Here is a 22615-nt window from a genome sequence, read left to right on the forward strand (position 1 = left end):
GTTTTTTTTTCTTCCCCTCAGATCGCTCCGCCCCCATCTCTGACAGAGCCCCTCAAGGATCTCTTTAGACAGCAGGAGGCTGTGAGAGGGAAGCTGAGACTGCAGCACAGCATTGAGCGGGTAAGCGCTTTCTTTCTTTCTCTCTCTCTCTATCTCTCTCTCTCTCTCAACCCCAACCCCCCTCCCTAACTTCTGAAGTCAGTCTGTTAGAGCGTGGGCTTTGATCGCAAGAGCGCAAAACCTTTGATGAATGATCAAAGTTGCCCCATAATAGAAAAGCAATGTAACTGCAATATGCATTCCCACTGCCTGGTAAGCATATCACAGTGCAATCAACACCACCATTTCATCTCTCATCTAATGTGCCTCCACTGAATCTTGTTAGACCTTGATCATTTTTTTCCCTCTCTGTTTTTAATAAGACTTTCCTCTTTTTTTCATTACAACTGCTCCAAAGTTTGCTGAAGGAGATTCAGAAGTACAGATGACTTGTATTCCCCTCGAACTCATAACTCACTTGTACCTTTCAGGAGAAGCTGATTGTCTCCTGTGAACAGGAAGTCCTGAGAGTTCACTGCAGAGCAGCCAGAACGATAGCCAATCAGGCTGTTCCGTTCAGTGCTTGCACCATGCTGCTGGACTCTGAGGTGTACAACATGCCATCTGAAAGCCAGGTAAGCTGAGAACCTGGAGCTCTACATGTACATTTCCACTTGTCTTTGGTCTCTGGCAGTTGTTTGACCGCTGTGGTCGTGTTTCTGTTTTGTACATTTTGTTTTCTGTCTCCCCAGGGGGATGAAAACAAGTCGGTGAGAGATCGCTTCAACGCTCGCCAGTTCATTTCCTGGATTCAAGATGTAGACGACAAGTATGATCGCATGAAGGTAAGCACCAGTGGATCAGATACTCTATATATGGTATCCTCTCATTTGTCAGGAATAATCTGACGCAAGAAAAAATAGTCAAGTAGCATAGTCCATAGGAGGCATTTCCTCCTGTATGATGTTTAGATGTAGAATGCTCCAGCTTCTCAAAAATCTCAACATGCTCCAATATCTCAAACAACATCTATTCCTCTTGTGTTTCTACCGCTGCACTAATTACCTTCTGATTGTCAAGCAGTACAAGTCTAAACAGAAGTGTCTGTCTGCTCCATTGAATTCTCCCTGTGGAGGTGCAATGCTGACTCTGTGCTCCTCTCTCTCCTCTGGTCTCCAACACCCCCCACCCACAGACGTGTCTGCTGATGCGCCAACAGCACGAGGCCGCCGCTCTCAATGCCGTGCAGCGGATGGAGTGGCAACTCAAGGTGCAGGAGCTGGACCCTGCCGGGCACAAGTCCCTGTGCGTCAACGAGGTCCCTTCCTTCTACGTGCCAATGGTGGACGTCAACGACGACTTTGTGCTGCTGCCGGCATGACACGAAAACCAATTCATCCCCACATTGTGTGCGGCCTCTCTCAATCTTTACCCTTTCGTAGAGACACCAGGCAGAACATATGGTAAGGGCTAGCTGGTTTTGAAAAGGAGGATACTTTTCTTTTGAGGAAAAAAAAAGCAAAACGTATATATATTATATAGTTAAAGATGAAAAAGAACTTCCTATTGATTTCTTTTCCACTGTACAAGTGGGGAGCATCTTTTTAACCGGGGGAAAAAAACACACGACTTGCACTTTCATCCTTCAAGTTTTTATGCTTTTTTTTTGGTTTGGGATGTAAGGAAGCAACACAGCTTTGCTCTGAAGCTTACCCACCTCAGCCCCCCCTCTGATGACGTGAGGAGCAACACTGGGGAGAAAGAGGGACAAACAAAGTATTTTTCTTCAATTTTATTTTTAAATACTTTAAAAAAACAAAAACTGTTCAACGAGAGAGGATTGCACCCCCCACCCACCCAGTTGGCACAGCGGTGGACAAGGAACTTCAGGGCTAGCCAGAAAAGGCTAATGGGGAGCAAAACGGATGCAGAAGTAGAAGGTGCAGAGAGCAGTTTCTGTCAAGCTATTAAAAAAAAAACAGAAAAAACACACATACAAACTCCGAGGCATGCCCGTGGCACCTTGAAACTCTCTTTGTCCTTTCTTTTCCTGGAGAGGACGAGCCTTTGCGGACATGTACGACCTCACATGACGTGACAGCACTCCCTGCTCTTCGTGCTCTTCAGCCTGGGCTGTCTCGGAGCAGAGGCTGCAGCAGAGGCCTGCGCCAGGGGGTCTGAGTCGAGAGGGGCAGCAGCACGCGGGGCAGGTGGCCGGGGTTGCGGGTCCCTATGCATCAGGGACTGCGGGCGGGGGCCCCCGGGACGAAAGACTGACTACAGCAGGAGGGTACGGCCAGCCAGCATGACACCCAAAGAGCTCCCTGCTGCTGCACCTCCTCCCCTCGTCTACCCCGACCAACAAGAGGAGCCCAGAGTGTAGGCCTGCACGTGAGGGGGGTGGACCTCAGCCTCTGGCAGCCTGCGCAAGACCCAGCCCCCATAATGCCTGCGCCAGCGCATAACCTGCAAATGACTGCATAAGGAGAAAAAACAACAACAAAATAAAAATAAAAAAACGAGGACAACACGTTATACAAAAAGAATGTTTTAAAATCAAGAGGCAAAGACTTCTAAAAGATGGTGTTTTAGTGGAGAATATTCTTTTTTTTTGTCTATTTCTTTACTTGGGCATTTCATTGTTTCTCTTTCTGAGGACGTGACTTGAAACACTACAGAGCCAACATTAGTTTAATGGAAAAAAAAAAAGAAAAACTGAAAAAAAAAATTGTATTCCGTAAATGATGTACAGTTTTTATATTCGTTAACCAATGTATTCTCGCTGCCTTCTAGATAATTTATTTTGCCACACATTACTGCACAGTTGTAAATAAATTATGTACTGTAACATCACTCAGTTAAGTGTAAAAAAAATAAATGAATAAAAATTATCTTTGTATGTACAGTTCACTTTTGGGCAGCACTCCCCCCACCCCAGCATCCCCTCCCATGGGCCAAAAGGTGTACACATTGTCAGTATGTAGGAGACTATTCAGTGCATGGCCCCAAACGGCGTAGCCCTGGCCTGGCTGAAATGTGCCCTTGGTTGACATCAGAAGTCATTGAGCTAACTCCCCTCCACTCTTTCCAATGGAAAACTCCTAGTTGTAAAGGGCCACTACCATAGTCTTCAGATGTAGCAGTGTGGTTACTGAATTATTGAGAAAAAATAGAGGTATTTTATTCATTGCTTTATTATACAACTATTTTATCTTTGGAGAAAAAAAAAATAAAACCGAGAAAATGCCTTTTTACAGTCAACATTTTGAGTTTTCTCATAACGCTGCACAAGTGAACTAAATAGGAACATCAGGCAATATCATAACCTAAACTCATTCAGGTTCAGATTCAAATATTGCCATCTGATCCATTCAGTACACAGAGAAATATTATACTTTCATTTCAGCGGCAGCGTTCTTATCACTTGCTTTTTTTTTAGTCATCTTTAGTCATTCATCTTCTGGTCTAGACTTGGCAAGAGTCTGTGAAAACCTCAATAGCTTTAACTTGCAGCCTAATAGCAAAATAAGTCCCCTGACTATTTCTCTGGAGCAGAAGTTTAACTGTATGAATGACCAGACCTTGTTCAAAGATTCTAGTTGGGAACTAGCAGAGTTACATGCTCTTTGATGTGAGTGGATTTTTAACAGATTATTCTCATAAGCAACATTACACGTATGGGTTCTTCTTTTCCTAAAGGATTCATTCGAGCTTCTGTTTGATTATAGAATAGCAAATTTATCAGTGTTTGTTTTAGTTACAGAAAAAAGTCTCAGTTATTGCCCAAGTGGAAAGAAATACAGGTTTTTGCCTCTCTGTAAGAACACCTTAGAAGTAAAGAAAGGCTCAGTGTATCATTCAGAGATTTAAAAAAAAAAAAGTCATGATATTTTTTGCTCAGTTGAACATTTTTGTAAAAACAAGCCTTTCGTTTTTGTGTCCTCAAAGAGCTGTCGTTGCATCTTAAACTATCCAACAATATACACGCAGGCAAATCTCCCCCACCTCCCCGTGTTAAATCCACCTAAGTGGTGGGTTTTTGACAGAGTACTACACGCGGTCATCATGTGTGCGTGTTTGGGTTTTCACTTGTTTTGTGCCCCTTTCTCAGATATTCCCTAATGCTGTGCGCTGTTGTCCTTGATGTGATTGTGCAGCCTGCTCTAGATTTCTATGCCTTGCCAAGGGCTAGGAGACTTGTTATGGTATCCAAGAATCATCATAATGTCCCTCTGTTCAAAGCAGGGGGTCACACAGCCGTCTGGCAGACTAAAAAGGGACAGAGGTACAGGGAGATGGTTAAGAGGTAGTCGTGCGTTGATTTTAATGGACCTTTTAGTTCAAACAGCTAGATTTAGCTTTTTTTCTGCGGTCCTTTTTTTGCATTCCTCATGGGTCCTGCTTTTTAGTTGTTTTTTTTTTTTTTTTTTCATCTTTTCTTGTTAGCTGCCTGTCATGTAGCGTGAGTCTTTGTGTTGTTTGTTTTGGCCACCATCCTGATTTTTTTTTTTTTTTTTTTTTCTGTTGACGTTGTGAAGTTCTGACACTTTTGTTTATGTATGTGATTTTTGTCTGTTTGCTGCAGGTGTTTGCTATTTCTGCAATGTTCGACTAAAGCCTTGGTCTTTTTGTACAAATGAGTGCAAAGGAGAATACAGAAGTCTTCACTCACACCAAAACCAATTGCATATTCTAAATCTAAAGCATTTTAATGAATTTTTTATTAGATTTTTTTTTCTTATTGGTTTCACAATTGGTGTTTGGTTGCAAGAAAAATCCTTGTGTTTTTCAAATGGTACATTCAATGTTTGCTGTTGTCTTGTGGATCAGATTGTTTTCCCTTCATACAACATACATTACAGTGGCTTGTCATTCATTGGGATTAGGATGCCAATGTCTTCAGTTTGTAATGCCCCATGCGCTCTCACTGTTGTTTACAAAGTGACTTTTGTGTTTCAGTTTTGTGTTCCTGCTCAGTTGTTCAAAGACTGATTCATTTTGGTCATCCTTGCCCTTGCCCCATCTTCCCGCCAAAACAAAGGCTTGAAATTATGATCATGGCACCATTCCATATCATTATTGCATAGGCACGTTTAAAATGATTCATTCAAATGAATCTGTGACTTCTCTTGGTTTAATGTCAGGGCTCTTCTCCTACAGTTAGATGCACTCACTTCCCAGCTCACTTTTAATAAATATGTTAGTCGATCTTCTCATGTTAAGGAGATATGTACACAGTATATTTCCGCGTTGTTTTGATTGAGCTGCTGCTTATTCAACACATTCACAAATGCACATACACCAATAAGGCTAACAGTGAAGCACTTACAGTACGTAGGACCAAGCCAATGTCCCAGGACCTAGCTAGCCACTGACCTCGCAATCCACAACACGTTACCTCTAATTACACATAGACGACTCAGTTTGCTCATTTATTTTCTTCATTTTTAATAATACATGATTATTTTTAACAGAAGTCACAATTTCAAGCCTTTTTTCCTCTTCATTTAAAATGAACCGTAGCTGTTTCTTTTTAAAAACGGACAATGACTAATACAAAAGCATGGAGAACTACTCTATAAAATGGTGAGAAGTAACCTATTTATTATCTTTCTTACACCTGTGGTATGTTTGAGTGGAAGGTCTCCGCTGTGTAAATTTCCCTCTTGTAATGCGTGAAACGAGACTGTTTTTTTGTTTTTCCCAATTTTTGTACATAGCTGTAAATATTCTCCCAGGACGTTTTGCACCCTCCTCTTTGTACTTGTCAAAACTTGCGTAGAATGTGGGGTTCCAGCAGCAACGCAACCAGAGCGCTCATGGTGGGTGATGTAACAATGTAACTTCTTCTTTTTTTTGTTTTTTTTGTACAATGTTAGTTCAATTGTGTACATATTGTTGGTGCAGCTACGGGGGGGGGATGTTGTTGATGCTATCGTCAGTGCTGTCAAAACGATCCAGTACATTCACCTCTAGCTGTGTTGATTTCCTGCAATTCAAAAAGCGAGAAACTTAAAAATAAAAATAAAAAATGGAGAAAAAAAATAATGGATAAGAAAAAAGAGAAAAAAAAACTAAATTGTTATTTTCTACAGTTGCATGTACAGAGAGCGCGAGAACTGCTGTTGTTCCTAAGAGATTATGTTCGTAAATAAATTTTTGAAATATGCTTTTTGACTCTTATTTATCTGTTTACATCATTCATTCTGTAATAATACTGACAAACACACAAACAATGGAATACACAATGAAAAGCATACTCATCACTTCTGAGCCAAATCACTCAAGTGGTCTTAATATAGGCTAGAAATATTTAAACATTCAATCCTAAGATTATTAGAGCCTAAATTTATATGTTCTAACATTTTTTTTTTTTTTTTTTTTGCTAATTATTGCACTTTCCTTGTGCTGCATTGTTTTAACTCAATAATACATTATTTAACTACACCTGACCCGACCTGTTGTGTCTACTAGCACCTATAACTGTATTCAGAACATGAATTATGGACAATTTAGGCTGTGTGTGTGGCTTGCAGGACACAAGCCTATGTCTGTGTCTGCAGTCAGTTGGACAAGGCGTGAATTTTTTGTCTTTATCTGGAAACTACCTGCAATACAGAGGACCTGCCACAGGGGGGCAGCAAATGCACTGCATATGCAGTGAGTCGATGGCATAGGGCCGTTTAATATTCATTATTTTCATGTATTTGTGCACTATGAATAATAGAGGATCGAGTTGGGACTAATAGATGCATATAACTAGGTCTACCTGGCATTAGTTTATTCGCGGAGGAACTAACATACTTATTTCCACTAGCCTATAGGCCCTTGATTCCTCTTAGACTAGATATCTTTGTTAAATGCACAGAATAATTGGACCTATAGCCTATTCTGGAGATGGATGAAATAAATACATATAATTATGTCTAGGCCTACTTGGTCAATGCATTAGTCAATTTGTAGAGGTACCAACATAGGACTAATCACTGAATACAAATACAAATCCATGACCTTAGCCTATTATTTCCCAGCTCTGCTCTTAACCAACCTCTGATAGGCTATCATTTACTATGGCCTAGCCTATAGGCTACGCTTAACACATAATATATCTATAACGTGTAGGAGAGGGCGACGAATCCCGACAGGTGTTTTCTCTCTCTCTGACTGACTCATGTGTCTCAGAATAGAACGTGCCGAGCCCACCTGATGGTTAGGTAGGGTAGGTTCAGGTCCAGTTACTCCATGACAGATTAGAATGGAACACACCACACAGTGATGACACCTGAACAGTTTGTGGTTTAGTCATGGTTTGCTATAAATATTTGTTAGGAACCATAAACTTGTAGCAGTAGCAGGTGAAACTGATTGTTCGAGAAGATCATTTACACAACTTTCCCACCAATTGGCCTACATTTCCCATGAAATCCTCCTCCCACTTTGACAAGCTGCGATCACGTTGGAAGCCGCAGCTAGCTGCTCTGCCAAATAGGCTACTTTTTCCATCGGTACGGTGCCTGACCATGGATTTTGAATCTAAGATTTACCCACAAATTGGCGGCTATGGAAGATATAATCGCATTGTGACTATTTTCAGCTGGTTCCCAAACTTCGCCGTGACACTGAACCTCTTCTGTGATGTTTTCTATACTTTGACTCCCGAGTCTTACCACTGTAAACCCGACCCGAGTCTTCTGCCGTCGGGATTTCTCCCAAGTAACTTTTCCAAACAAGCCTACCTCAACTTTACCATTCCCTGGGACAAAGACAGTGCTGGACTGAGTCACTGCGAGTTGTACAGGTACTCATCCAACTACACGAATATCACGGACAATCTACCGAAACAGAGAGTACCGTGCACGAAAGGATGGGAGTATGCGAAACCAGCAGGGCTCGAGAGCAACTTTGTAACGGAGGTTAGTCTGAATTTGCATTTGAATGATTACGATGAAAAGTTGAAATCAGAGAAACATTCATGCACCTGGCACGCTTATGTTAATGTAAAACTGCCCCAAAATGTAGACCGACGTAATCTTTCAAACTTAATCTAACCAGAATTTGTCCAGTCCCATCTAGCCGTTCTGAATTTCATCAGCTGATCAACAATGAACGTAATATTTTGTGTTTTCATCCATTTTTAGCCTATCAACCTAACTAGACTATTTTTTACTCTGGTCTACGTTGTCTGTGTCTACTGACATCCTTCAACATCAGGGATACCCTCTGGGTGCATGTTATTGTTGTTTACATTAACAACTTCTAACGTCCTATATAATATTGTGACCGGATAGGCCCTTGTGTACAGCCCACTCAATTGTTTGCTCGACAGATTTGTCATTATGGAAATGAGATTTCAGGACTTTTTAAAGAGATGTTTAAATGTAGCAAAGTCATTGTTTTTTTACTCATGACTAGTTGCACAACAGGAAACCCCCTCTAGACCACTGTGTTCCTGGTGCTCTACAGCAGAAAGTATAGGCCTACTAGAGAGATAGAGACACACATCTCAGTAAGCCAGCCAGCAACACTTTTATGTAAGTCTTCTTGGGGCTGTTGTTTTGATAGCCGCATGTCAAACAGGATCCCCTTACAAACATCTAATACAAAGTAGGCTGGGCCTATAAGTCACAAGACAGGATCAGCCCATAGCCCATCCCATCAAGCAAACATTTGTTAGGGATGTTTGTAAATGCAAAAATGCTATTTGATTCCCAACCGCTTTCCTCAGCGCAGGATGACTGTGATCTTGACATGAAACAAACACCCAAAAACGCACAATGGAAAATGTTCCATAGTGGTCCCCCTCAAGAGTACGTGGGCAAGAATGGCCTGAGGAAGTTTGTGTCCATGACTTGAGCTGGCATCCCTTATTTCTCCCTTTCGGCAGGAAACAGCTTAGCCTCCTCTACTTTTCCTGATGCATTGACCTCGTCCCCAAAGCTCCAGCTTTTATCTCCTTGACGTCATTGGCTCTTTTGTCCCTGCTAGAGCTGGAGTGATGTTCCATCTTTTCAGGATGTCCACATACATGCGTGAAGGACAATATGGGAAGGAAAGCAGGGTCGGAGAGTGCAGACCTCCATGAGCCTTAATGTGATGACATGGTGCCTACTGGGCAAGTCACTTTAAAAGGAGTGTGTGTGTGTGTGTGCGTGCGTGCGTTTCAGTTTCACATATTGACAAATATTTATATAGCCGTAACTATAAATAATCCCGTGAGGGAAATTTGGTCTCTGCATTTATCCCAATCTGTGAATTAGTGAACACACATTGAGGTATAGCACACACTAACCCAGAGCAGTGAGCTGCCTGCTACAGCGGCACTCGGGGAGCAGTGAGGGGTTAGGTGCCTTGCTCAAGGGCACTTCAGCCGTGGATGTGGGCATGGGAGAGCAGTGCTCAACCACTTCCCCACCCACATTTTTCCTACTGGTCGGGGATTGAACTGGCAACCCTTCGGTTACAAGCCCGAAGCCACGGCTGCTCCTATTTGTCCTGCAACCTCCAAGAGTATTCAAACAAAATTCTAATTTCTTATCCCGACAGAAAGTTGCAATTCAGTTTGAGATCTGGCCTCAGGGTGAAATAGTATTTCTGCAATTTGATACAAGTACCAAGGCACCTAAAGCTTGATGTGGCTTGATGCTTGATTTGGTCTTGGTCTGGTCCGTGAGCCAGAGGGGTTGGTTTTACCGAAAAAGTGGCAAAGGCTACCATACCTTTTCTGAAAGCCTGGAATCTCAGCTTTTCAATGATGTATGATGGCCATCTGACGAGTAGCTGTTTTGAGTTATCACACATAATGTAAACTAAGGTTGAGAAAATAATGCATATAAATCAAGCGGTACACTGACATAACTGAAAATCTATATTGTACATATTGTAATGTTTTATTTTGTTATGTTTGGTATCATTTTAAAGGGGAGACTCTGAGCTTTCATTTAAATCCTTTTGTGAACATTTTGGATAAGTACAGCCAACCCTAGATCTCTTCAAACTTTTAATCACACACATTTTCCTGCCATTTCCGCCTAAGTCATCATTTGTCTTTTAATCCTGTGGCACCAGGGAGCATCAGAGAAACAAAATCCAAACACTGAAATACTGGCATGACCCTAAGGATTCAGGAAATGTATCATTTACCCATATTATCTGATTTGGAGGGGGTGATTTTCAGTCTTAAATCAGACATGGCGTTTGAGAAAATAATGTGTATAAATTAAGCAGAACCCTGACATGGCTGAAAATCTAAAAACGTTAACAAATAACAAATGAGACATGGATTCCTATGTTTTAAGGTGTGGTTAGCCCAATTATGACATTGCCATTACTGTAAAAGGTTGAGGTTATGACCTTTAGGCATGGTCAATGACATTTTATGACATTTTCGCACAGATTGCATCATTCAAGGCCACGACACTAATCAAACTCTTCGTCGGAATCCTCATCAGAGGAATAGGATTGTTTCTCATCAGCAAAGTCATCCTTCTGGTTTTTGCACTGTCTTGCATGGAATAGGTTAGTGCAGGCTAAGTTGTTGGCAACACACTGACATGATGGAGTGACACAGACCCCGTCCACATGGAGACGCTTTCATGAAAATAATGGGAAGTTAATATGCATCTCATGCAACCTAAAGTAACCATAAAGTGTTTCTCTCTCTCTCTCTGTGGACCTACAGTGGAACCTTGTTTGTGGGGACTACTGGAAGATTCCTCTTCAGCACATCTGTTTCATGACGGGCTGGGTTCTGGGCTATGTTCTTTTAGGCACCATCTGTGACTGGTGAGCTGCTTTGCTTCTTTGGCTGCCACTTGGTTTGTCTGTTAATTTTTATATCCCACTGTAATGTCATGAGCAAAACATACATGTAGCAGGAGTGATCAAAAATCTTCTTTGACAACTTTGAAAAGAATTTAGTATTCCTATTTTTCGTTGAAATTTTGCTGTAACACTAGTTTGTAAAGCATTTGAGCAATGTGTGTATATTTGTGTGTGTGTGTGTGTGTGTGTGTGTGTGTGTGTGTTTGTGTTTATGTATGTGCATTGTTTGTTTAATTGTGTGCCTGCAGGCTTGGCAGGCGGCGAGCCCTTCTCATGTCTGTGTCCCTCTCGGGACTGCTGGGAGTGGCGGTGTGCGTGTCCAACAGCCCTGTGGCCTTCCTGCTGCTGAGGCTCTCCCAGGGGTCAATGTTGGCTGGGGTCTTCCTCTCCTCGTACATCGCACGTGAGTCCCCCCACCTCCCACCCCCCCCAATACACACTCACTCTCACTCTCTCTCTCTTCACCTGACACCTTCTATCCCCTTAAACTCTTTGTGGTTCCACATCTTCTGTTCTCTTAATGACGTGCTAGCTTCTTATTCAACCCGAATTATTCCTAATTAAGGTGCATCTGGAAGCCAGCCCAAATTTACCCCGTGCACAAAATTTGAATTCTAGGGTAGTGTCAACCCAATCCAGGGTAGTATCAACCCAATCTAGGATAGTATCAACCCAATCTGCCTGGGGTAAATTACTTTACACATTGTACACTTGCACATAGATCGTATGAATATTTCTTGCAGGTATACATGCATACACCAGCAGGCTTCCCATGGCTGCATAATCATCGCAATTGTAATCGCAATATAACCCAAAGCAATTACCTAATCGCAAAAGCTAAAAATATTCGTGCACAAGTTAATTTTGTCTTTTTATACTCATTTCTTTTTTTTTTTTTTTTTTGACTTTTATACTCATTTCGTCCTCCATGGACTATGCTACTTCTGGTTGGTGGGTGTGCGTAGCGCGTGATGGGCACAGAAATTCTGATTGGTGAGCTTCACAGTGGGTCGGGGGGTGCTGTGCTTCTTGTGTGCTGGCCATGCTCACCAATCAGAGGTGGCACAAATTAAAGAGGCATCTGGAATATTGAACTGAATCAATACATTGACCTTTAAACATCGTATTGCAATCGCAATATCTGTCAGAAAAATCACAATTAGATATTTTCCCTCAATCGAGCAGCCCTAGGTGGGAGCCACACCATATTTGACAGGCTGTAGCCTTGAGCCAGGAAGTGTCAGTGGACTGGAGGAGTGACAGGAGCCACAGGAAGAGAGCGACAATGAAAGGGGAAGTAGAAACCAGCTCAGTGTCAGCACTGATCAAGGACCGTTGGATACTAGGGCACCAGGCAGAGTGTAAACAACACCAAGAGGGACAGAAAGACTCTGTTGATGTTAGACTATTGTTTCATCGTACTAATAGGACATAGGGTCATTTGAAACTAGCAATGTGTACGTTTCATGAAGGCAGTTAGAATACTGTGTTAAAAGAGTTCGACTGGAGACAGACATGAGAACATTTGAGAAAGGAGGAATAGTGTTTAGAGGTGGTCGCTGTCAGTCAGTCACAGGTTTCTGCCTCACTCTGACTGACACTGACCCTCCATGTTGACTGAGTCACACCCACTGATGAAGGACACGGCAGTATGTCCAGTTGCTCATGCTTCGGGGGGTGCATGCTCACATGTGCCCAGCTGAGCATGTGTGGGTGGCGGTCTGTCGCTGTCATGTGATTGGTGTGAAGGGGTTAGACGTGAGTAAGTGACAGCAGACAGCTGCCGCAGCTCAACTGGTGTCTGTTTTGCTCTCTGCCATGGTGTTTACTTGGCTGAGTGAGAGTGGAGAGGGATTTTGTAGTGCCAGTTTAGCCGTTTCGGTTGTTGTTCTGCTGGTACTTCCCATTTATGGTCTCTGATTATCTCTGTTTTGCTCTTTTGCTTCCAACGTTCCTTGCTCTGTCGCTGTCTCCATGTAGAGTGCAGTGCCATAGTGAGTAAATGAAAAGTATGTAGGACTTCTGCCATGTCCAGGGATGTCCTTCTCCCTGTGACTGCCCATGTTGCATGGGCTAGAAAACTTGTGCTTGTTTCTCTCTTTCTTTCTTTCTTTCTTTCTTTCTCTCTTTCTCTTTCTCTCTCTCTCTCTCTCTCTCTCTCTCTCTCTCTGACTCATTCACTTTCAATCACACACTTACAAACGCTTGAGTTGATCCAGCATCTGGATTGCATGAGGGATTTTGACAGGGATTTCAAACATTCTTTCCACATCTGTGGGACTCCTGCCCTGGCAAGAAAGCAAGAAGGAACAAAGTTAGATGTAACACAACACACACACACAGCCTATATACGCTTGGACGTACCCCTACATTCCTCAGAGGCCAGTGGTAAATTGATAGCAGGCTAGCTCTTAGGGAGTGAACAGGGAAGTGCTAGTCAGGGCGAAGGGGGGAGAGGCCTGCAGTGATCTGCTTGCTGCCACAGCTTCTCCACACAATAGGAGGATGCAAGAGAGCACTGAAAGGAAATAAGGCCTGTTTTCCTTTTCATCACTGAATTTGGGTCGTGTGTGTGTGTCCAACACATGTGTATGGAGACTACTGAAAGCAGGATTGAAAGTGGGGCAGAGGTTCCCCTCTTCCATGAGTGCAGAGGAATTTCTCACATAATTTTGTTTGGTGTTTTAAGCCCCCAACATCGTCTTCCAGGCAGCGCTGCTTGGAAGGCATTATGGTTAACTATGTTTAGGGTTAGGGTTAAGGTTAGGGTTAGGTGCTTTGAAGTCGACAGTCGCAGCGCTGCCTTGAAGTCGACGGTGGAGGCTTAAAACACCATCGAGCTAATTTTGTCCTGTCATAACCCACTGTCCATTCTAACTGCCCTCCTTTTTTGAACGATTTGGCATGATAGGTCTGGAGGTGTGCGATCCCCGTCACCGTCTCCTGGTATCCATGGTTAGTGTCTTCTTTGCTGTGTTTGCTGAGTTACTGTTGCCAGGCCTGGCGGTGCTGTGCAGTGACTGGCCAGTACTACAAGCAGTGGCCACTGTGCCCTTGCTACTCATGATCTCATATTGGTGGTGAGATTGGAACTTTTCTTTTCTGTGTGTGTGTGTGTGTGCAAAAACAAATCCATGTTTTATATATCCAGTATTTAATGTGTGAAATATTCACAAATATTGTCAGTGTGATACAATGCATTATACACATCTAAACAAGACTGTGTGTGTGTGTGTGTGTGTGTGTGTGTGTGTGTGTGTGTGTGTGTGTGTGTGTGTGTGTGTGCAAAAACAAATCCATGTTTTATATATCCAGTATTTAATGTGTGAAATATTCACAAATATTGTCAGTGTGATACAATGCATTATACACATCTAAACAAGACTGCGTGTGTGTGTGTGTGTGTGTGTGTGTGTGTGTAGCTGTCCCTCAGTGTTCCCGGAGTCCCCCCGCTGGCTGCTGGCCACAGGTCAGATCCCTCAGGCCAAGAAGACTCTGCAGACCTTCTCAGCGCGGAACGGAGCCTGTCGGAGCGAGGAGCTCTTCCCGGGCGAGACCTTGCTCTCAGGTAACATCCACACCTGGGCCTCTCTCTCCCTCAAGCAGTCCAGCTCACAAGCATCTGTTACTTTTAAAGATTATTTTACCTTGTGGTGTTACACACAGACACATTTTTGTTGATCTATTTGTCATGACTCTTGGACATCAACAGTGGAAAGCCACTACAAAAGAGATTGGAAAAAAAGAGATTAAAACATTCTGCATAATTTTAGTAATCAGTTTATCAAATAGCACATCTCGTGGAATAAATGTGAAAGGAAGGGGCTATGGCATGGTCATCAAGCCCATGGATGTGGACCGGAATAAATAAAGAGGTGTTCTTTGATAACGAGGAAGTGCAAGAGGGGTTGTTTGCGGACACTATCAAGAATTTCATCCCATAACTACTGGCTGCCCAGTAGGCATGCCAATTAGATGGCAATAGAAGACTTCCTAGAGTGGGCTGTTTGAGACTGTTTGAAAAGCTGGCAACACACCAACACGCCGTCATCATTTTGAGGCAACGTTGTGTCCCTGTGGTGTGCCAGGAAGGCACTTGGCCATGTGGATGCAGTGTTTCACAGGCCTGCAGGTTTAATGACCAGGGGCTGCCGCAGTGGGCTTCTCTGCCTAGTGAGAAACACATGAAGCCTCTCTGTGTGTTTGTCCTGTTTTTTCCCCTCTTTCTTTTTTTTTTTACAGCTGCTTCCCAAATGCAACTCCAATGTTCCAATTCACTGGCTCAAATTGCATTACCTCAAATCACGTTGTCAAGTCTGCCTGAAAGCAGCCATTTTGAGTTTAAGAAGTAGGGTTAAGCGAGGAGAAAGTGAGGGAGCAAGAGAGAGATACCTACTCTTGTTATTTAATGTACGGTGGAATGTTGCTTTTTTTCTCCTCTCACCATCTAATGTTAGGATATTTTTGTTCTTTTTTATTGTTCTTTTTTTATTCATTTTCCACATTTCGTCTACTGGTCTCTTTCTGGTCAGCTGTTCTTGTGGGGGTTGACAATAACATGAACATGCTCATTCATTTAAATCCGCTTCCTTATGCAAGTTGTGAAATGTGGGAATTTTATGTTTTAAGTTCACGCTGTTAGCTCAACAATGGATTGAGAGCTTTTCTATGATGATATATTTGTCATCCATTACAGAGTACCAGAATCTCTCCCCCTCCTCATTTATTTCTCTGGCAATTTTAGGCGACCTTCCTGGTGATCAATATGTATACTCCTGTAACATGTGTTTGTGTTTCTGTCACAGAGATAGACTCTGCTTATGGGGAGGACACAGACACCGAGTACCACAGCGTGCTAGAGCTTCGCCACACGCGAGTCATCTGGAGGAACGGCCTCATCCTTGGCCTCACTCTGTGAGTTTCCATGGAGATGGCATATTCAAAGAACAAACTCTCCTCCCTTATTTTGTGTGGGATCATTCCATTCTGTGACTGGTATACTGCTGGAATGTCCTGGAACTATTCCACATGCCAATGTAAAGCCCCGAAAAATGTGTTTACAAGCGTAGCAAGAGGCTCCTCAACATAACATTCACATAACATCATGACTCCGAGGTCGGCTCTTTTTTTTTACCTAATTGGGAGTGATAAAATCACCAGGATTATCCATCCAACAGTATTTCTCCCAGAGGCTTCTATTTAGATAAACATCCAAGAACTGTACCTTTCCTGTCCTGTTTTCTGATCAGATGGAACCCCTTATGATGGTGCTGGTTAGAAATTGTCTTTAAATGTATCTCCTATGTCCAGGTTGTGATTCAGAACTGATATTTTCTCAGTGGAAATGCATGGTCTGATAGCACAAGTACATTTACTGCATTTTCAGTATTTTTATGTTCCTTTTTAGTGTAATTAACCTTTGTCAACTCTTAGCTGGAAAGTTCCCATTTTAGTAGTAAACAGTATACATCTCTTCCTTCTCTGCTTTAATAAGTTCCATGTATTAATATAGGGAACTCATGGGAAGCAAGAAGACAAAGAACATCTACTAAAATAAAACATAGTAAATAAAAAAAAAAGGACTCACTCTCAACCCCCCCCCATCTCTCCCCCTCCTCTGTGTCCCAGGTTCATTGGAACAGGCATCCAGTACTGTTTCACGCGTAACCTGCACAGCTACTCTACCCACTTCTACTTCAGCTACTTCCTGCGCATGCTGACAGGGGCGCTGGCCTGCGCCTTCCTCTGCCTGACCGTCGATCGCTTTGGACGTCGCGGCATCCTTCTGCTGGTCGCCATAGGAACGGGCCTGTCATCCCTGCTGCTGCTGGCGCTCACGCAGTGTAAGTGTGCTCAATCTGCAGCCGCAGTGCAACACGCTCACCAGTAGCACTTTGAAGAAATATAGAAATGGAGCGAATAGTTGTCATAATGAGTGCATAAAAATATCATCTCATCTGTGGTGTATATATCGGCTTTTAACTGTCAGTCAATATTAGTTCTCTGTACATTTGTTCAAGTTCAAGTGTTGAAGTGTGTTTTGGTCGGTAGACACTATAATAAGTAGTGGTCAATATAAGTGTTTTTTGATTGTTCTGTAGTTGGATGCCATAGAAGGATGCCTCAGTATTTCTGGTCTATTGTGGTGTCTTATTTATAACTTTTGAAGCCACCAAAATCTCAGCAATGTGGGAATAGCTCAGAGACTGATCCAGTAAATCCATATCAGATGATATGTGTTTTTGTGAGGAATGTATTTTGGCAGTAGTGATGACGCAGTAGCATATTTGAGGTCATGCAGCCTTTAGGGCAGTGGGAATATGATAAGCATCTGAATACCAAAGCGTTTAGCGAGAGAGTAATTTCATTAGGATATTGGAGACAACACAAAGCTATCTTGCCAGTGGGGGCTAGCTAGTTATCTCTGTCATGTTGACACACATGTGACACTGGCGTTGAGGTTTCTCACTTTCACACACTGTCTCTAATACACCAATTACTTACGGTCTCGGTCAGCATAATCCCCCGAGAAAACGATTCACGTGTCGCCACTTGCCCTCTGAAAGCAGAAATATGAAATGTAGCCATGCCCTCTTTTTCTTCTCCCTCTGTCTGTCTTTTCTTTCCCTCCCCTGGTCAGACCTGCGAGGAGGGCTTGTGCTGGTTCTCTCTGTAGTGGGCCTGCTGTCGTCCCAGGCCCTTGCCATGCTCAGTGTGTTCTTCGCCAGTGAGGTGATGCCCACAGTCATACGGTGAGCGTGCGCGTGCGCGTGTGTGTGTGTGTGTGTGGAGAAGCAGCTCTTACTGTCGTTACTAACAGGCAGGTTATGGGGCTCACCACATACACCACTCTTGCACCACTCCCTAGCAGATCTGTTGTCTGAGGTGTGTGTGTGTGTGTTTTGTGGAACATGGCTTTATAAAGAATAATCTGCTCTTGTCAACATCCCTTTCCAATCTCCATGATCTCATATCCTGGGATAGAGTAGATTGTGTTGAAGTTATGCATAACTTTGGATGTGAATGACTGTCCCCATGCTCTCATCTTTGTTCTGTCCCCATGTTCTCATCTCTGTTCTGTCCCCATGTTCTCCTCTCTGTTCTGTCCCCATGTTCTCATCTCTGTTCTGTCTCCATGTCCTCTTGTCTGTTGTCTTCCTCATGTACCAGGGGCGGTTGTCTGGGCTTGGTGATGTCAGCGGGCTGTGTGGGCATGGCGGCCTCCTCCCTGATGGAGCTGCAGAACAACGCCGGCTACTTCCTGCACCACGTGGTCTTCGCCTCCTTCGCCGTGCTCTCCATCCTCTGCATCATGCTGCTGCCCGAGAGCAAGCGCAAGCCGCTGCCGGACTCGCTCGCGGACGGCGAGTGCCTGCGGCGGCCGCCTCTCTTCCTGTCGCGCGTCGACCGCGACAGCCTCCCGCTCCTGCGCACGACCCGCGCGCCCACCTCCGACTACAACCCCGACAACTACGCCCGCCTGGTCAGCGCCACCAAGAAGATGCTGGCCAAAGACACGCTGCCTTTCAAGATGGCCGCTGTGACGTCTCCACACCAGGTGCTGCTGCTGCCGTCCAGCAATGGTGTGATATCAGGGACCCAAGGAGGGGCCAGAGGACTGGAAAGGGGGGCAAGACAGGACACTTCTTTATAGCACTTTCTCTAAAATAAACACCCCTATCAAATGCACATTAGCATACGGTCCTCTGATGGAGTCTGCTCTCTTCGTCTCTGCGTCAAAGACAAGATAGGGGGCGCTCATCTAGAACAAGGAGGGAGTTCTCTCCACCAGGGGCTCCAGCTGGACTAGCTCACCAGCTTCTCAGGAGAGACTAGAAGGTGCTATGTGATATGCGTGAGCACAGCTGCTTTAACGCACACAATGCCAGAAAACAGTGGCGGTCATGCGTTGGAACTGGAAATGGTTTAATATTTTTGTATGATTTCCTGATTTTTAGGCCAAATGGGAGATGTACATAAGTATGCATATGTGTTGAGAATTTGAACAAGCTGTTATGTAACATTGCCAGAATACTGTATGTTGTGTTCTTGTCCTGTCTTGTGTGGTAGAAACACGTTCTCGGAGAATACCTTTTTTACGTTCCTCTCTCTCTCTCTCTCTCTCTCTCTCTCTCTCTCTCTCTCTCTCTCTCTCTCTCTCTCTCTCTCTCTCTCTCTCTCTCTCTCACACAAACAAACACACTCTTTCTTTCTCTTGCTCCTTCTCTTCCCTGTTCCCTCCCTCCAGTGCAGAACTATTCAGGGCTTTAGCTGCCACAGTCACTTGAGTCCAATTCCTTGTCCACTTAGGACTGAAAGACTCATGGTTCTCATTAGGTGGTGTCTTGTGACAGTGGAGCCAGTATGCGACGCTGGGCCCTGATCTAATATCTCCTCATCACTACTGACTTGCTGCAGGATGCCTTTTCCACAAAGATGCACAGAATTACTTCATCTATGGACATGAGCGGGCGGATTTTGCTGGGGGGTTTCACCCGAAAGACCAAAGACTACTTCATATCGTTAATGTTAACATTCTCTTGGGTTTACCACTATGTCAGCCAATGCCACATACTATGATAACTATACCATGCTGTTCATGTGTGCTTTGTATGCATCTGAAACATCCGTTTGGAGCCAACGGTCATGAAAGCCGGTAGAGTTACTGGAGCTTGTGCCAAAGGACAGATTTTCTATCTCCTGAAGGGAATACACTGTTTGGGCCAAATTTCCTGACCAAGCAAAGTTTGCAACAGATGCCTCTGATATCAACATAACTTTTTAAGCACAGACAATGCTGTCCAATAAAATAATGATTACCCATCATTTGTCTTCACTCTTATAAGTGCAATATGTATGGTGTACATACATACATACATACAGCGGGGAAAATAAGTATTGAACACGTCAACATTTTTTTCAGTAAGTATACTTCCAGTGAGGCTATTCGCATGAAATTTTCACCGGACATTAGTATTAACTTAGGTAATCCACACATATATAAAAATCCAAACATTAATGTCTAAAAGTAGTGTTATGAGCAAAAAAGTGGAATGGCACAGGGAAAAAGTATTGAACACGCTAAGAAAAGCAGTACACAAAGGCAAGGAATGGCAAGGAACTACTATAAGTAGTTAGAGAAATTATCCCTCCTATCTGTGCAAATTGATATAAGCTGGGTTAGTACATACTGGTGGGCTATTAAAAGGGTTTTTGTTACCAAGGTGTCAACAAGAAACATTTCATGATGGGTAAAAGCAAAGAGCTCTCCCAAGACCTTTGCAACCTTATTGTTGCAAAACATATCAATGGAACTGGTTACAGATGCACTTCAAAACTTCAGAATCATCCAGCAAGCAGTATTGGAGCCATTATCTGCAGGTGGAACACCACTGCATCATCAACTGGCCATGCAGGATCTTGCAAGATTTCTGACCAGGAAGTCAGAAGGATAGTCAGAAGAGTAGCCCAAGAGCCAAGGACCACTCTGAGAAAGCTCCAGAAAGATTTGGAGGCAGCAGGTACAATTGTTACAGAGAAACTCATAGGTAATGCACTCCACTGCCATGCCCTCTATCAAAGTCCTTTTAGGCAAGTCCCTCCACTCGGCGGCCATTTGACAACGCTTTTTGGGCACTCGTCGGGCATCCATTTCGGTAGAAATGCACGTGCGCAAGGCTTCACGACACCAATCTTGCTCCAGCGGCGAGATCACAACACATGATTGGCACGATGTATTCACAACACACCATATGATTGGCTAAATGTATTCACATCACACCAAATGATTGGCTCAATGTATACACATGTCGACGTTTTGCCGAGGAAGGGGTGGGATATGTGTAGACAACGGCCATATTGGTGTGACAAACTAGCCCCATGCATTTCTATGGAGTATTTTTTGAGTGCTGTGTCTCCACAAGTCTCTGCCTCTATGCACGCTCATCCCGCATTACTCTGTTGCTGAAGAAAAACATGTCAAAGCTCGTTGAAAGTTTGCTACACAACATTTGAACAATCCTATGAAATACTGAGAGAATGTATTCTGGTCAGGCACTTTTTGGATGTCACACTACACACCATATTTGGAGGAGAAATGGCGCTCCCTAAAAATACCCTACCAACAGTGAGGTTTGGAGGTGGTGGCATCATGGTGTGGGCTGTTTTTCATCTCATGGTACTAGCAGACTTCATACAGTTGAAGGAATGATGAATGGGAGAATCTTTACATCCACCAGGATGATGAGGATGAGACATGGCTAGACCTTCCAGCAGGACAATGATCCAAACCATTCAGCAAAGGAAACTCTCAATTGGTTTCAGAGAAAGGAAATCAAGGCCCTGACTTCAATTCAATTGAACAGTTTTGGAAGTTAACTAAAGATCAGGATTCACAAGAGCTGCTCTTCACCCTGCTGACGCATGACTGCACTGCAACCTACAGCAACAATCACATAGTGAAATTTGCTGACGACACAACTCTGGTGGGTCTCATCACCAAAGGGCGGCGAGACTCAATACAGGTTGGAGGTCGACCATCTGACCACGTGGTGCAGGGACAACAACCTCCTGCTGAACGTCAGCAAGACCAAAGAGATTGTTGTTGACTTCCGGAGAGGTCACACCCAACACCTGCCACTGACCATCGACGGTGCTGTGGTGGAGAGAGCGAGCAGCACCAAATTCCTGGGGGTGCACATCAGTGAAGACCTCTCCTGGACCACCAACACTGCATCACTGGCGAAGAGCTCAGCCGCCTGTACTTCCTGCGGAAACTCAGGCGAGCAAGTGCTCCACCAGCCATCATGACCACATTCTACCGAGGCACCATTGAGAGCATCCCTCCAGCTGTATCGCTGTGTGGGGCGGAAGCTGCACTGAATACAACAGGAAAGCCCTGCAGCGCATAGTGAACACAGCTGGAAGGATTATTGGTGCTTCACTCCCCTCCCTGAAGGACATTTACACCACCCACCTCACCCGCAAGGCGACCAAAATTGTGAGTGATGCAAGTCACCCCGCTCACAATCTGTTTGATCTACTGCCCTCTGGGAAGAGGTGCAGAAGCCCGCGCCCCGCACTACCAGACTCACCAACAGCTTCATACACCAAGCTGTAAGGATGCTGAACTTTCTCCCTCCTCTCCCCCCTCCACCCTCAGCTACATAACATCCTGGACATTGGACCCACAATGGCCCCCTGCACTACTCCACTTGCACACTTGCACACTTGTACACTTTACAACTTGGTGTTGTTGTCCTGAAAACACAACACTTCTGCTGCTCTTACATAACTTGCACCACTATGCCACTTTCTTTCTTACTTAGGTCAAACAGAACTACCCAAGCCTTTTATTGGCCTGACTTTGCACTAGTATTTTATTGACTGTCTATGCACAATTTCAACCAAATTTTGCTGCTCTTATTTTTCATTATTATATGTGCCCCTCTTATTTACTTATTTACTTACTTTTTGTTTACTTGAATGTTATGTTTGTCTGTGGACCTAAATTGGTAAAATATGTCTTGTCTTCACCGTGGGATAGTGAGAAACGTAATTTCGATCTCTTTGTATGTCTGGAACATGTGAAGAAATTGACAATAAAGCTGACTTTGACTTTGACTTTGACTTTGAGAGGGACCCCTGGAATCTTCAATATTAAAGGACTATCTGTTTAAAAGAATGGACCAAACTCACACCAGAATACTGTGACTGATGTTGGATTCTCTGGTTGTTGCGTTGTGTTTTAGTTCTA

The 22615-nt window shown here is 43.8% G+C and overlaps 2 protein-coding genes across 4 annotated transcripts in view; both read left to right on the forward strand.

Annotated features, from left to right (window-relative positions):
* The window catches only part of ankrd11 (ankyrin repeat domain 11), a 112972-nt gene extending 106764 nt beyond the window's left edge, over positions 1-6208 (forward strand). The window contains exons 10-13 of the mRNA XM_048262691.1: positions 22-120; positions 531-674; positions 792-884; positions 1235-6208. Of these exons, the coding sequence (XP_048118648.1) occupies positions 22-120; positions 531-674; positions 792-884; positions 1235-1420 (522 nt within the window). The 3' untranslated portion in view covers positions 1421-6208. The remainder of the gene's footprint in view (positions 1-21; positions 121-530; positions 675-791; positions 885-1234) is intronic.
* slc22a31 (solute carrier family 22 member 31) lies at positions 1422-19686 on the forward strand. Of its 3 annotated transcripts, none has more exons than XM_048262696.1 (9): positions 1422-1502; positions 10718-10821; positions 11109-11263; positions 13772-13940; positions 14283-14428; positions 15666-15774; positions 16489-16703; positions 17501-17612; positions 18031-19686. In XM_048262696.1, exons 1-9 carry the CDS (start codon positions 1500-1502, stop codon positions 18512-18514), a joined length of 1497 nt encoding a protein of 498 aa, XP_048118653.1. In that variant the 5' UTR covers positions 1422-1499; the 3' UTR covers positions 18515-19686. The 3 variants fall into 3 exon arrangements, with proteins under 3 accessions (XP_048118653.1, XP_048118652.1, XP_048118654.1); XM_048262695.1 differs by lacking the exon at positions 1422-1502 and adding an exon at positions 7239-7952; XM_048262697.1 differs by lacking the exon at positions 1422-1502 and adding an exon at positions 10527-10554.
* The last annotated feature ends 2929 nt before the right edge of the window (positions 19687-22615 follow it).

This window comes from Alosa alosa, chromosome 14 (assembly GCF_017589495.1).
Source record: "Alosa alosa isolate M-15738 ecotype Scorff River chromosome 14, AALO_Geno_1.1, whole genome shotgun sequence".
Classification (NCBI taxonomy): domain Eukaryota; kingdom Metazoa; phylum Chordata; class Actinopteri; order Clupeiformes; family Clupeidae; genus Alosa; species Alosa alosa.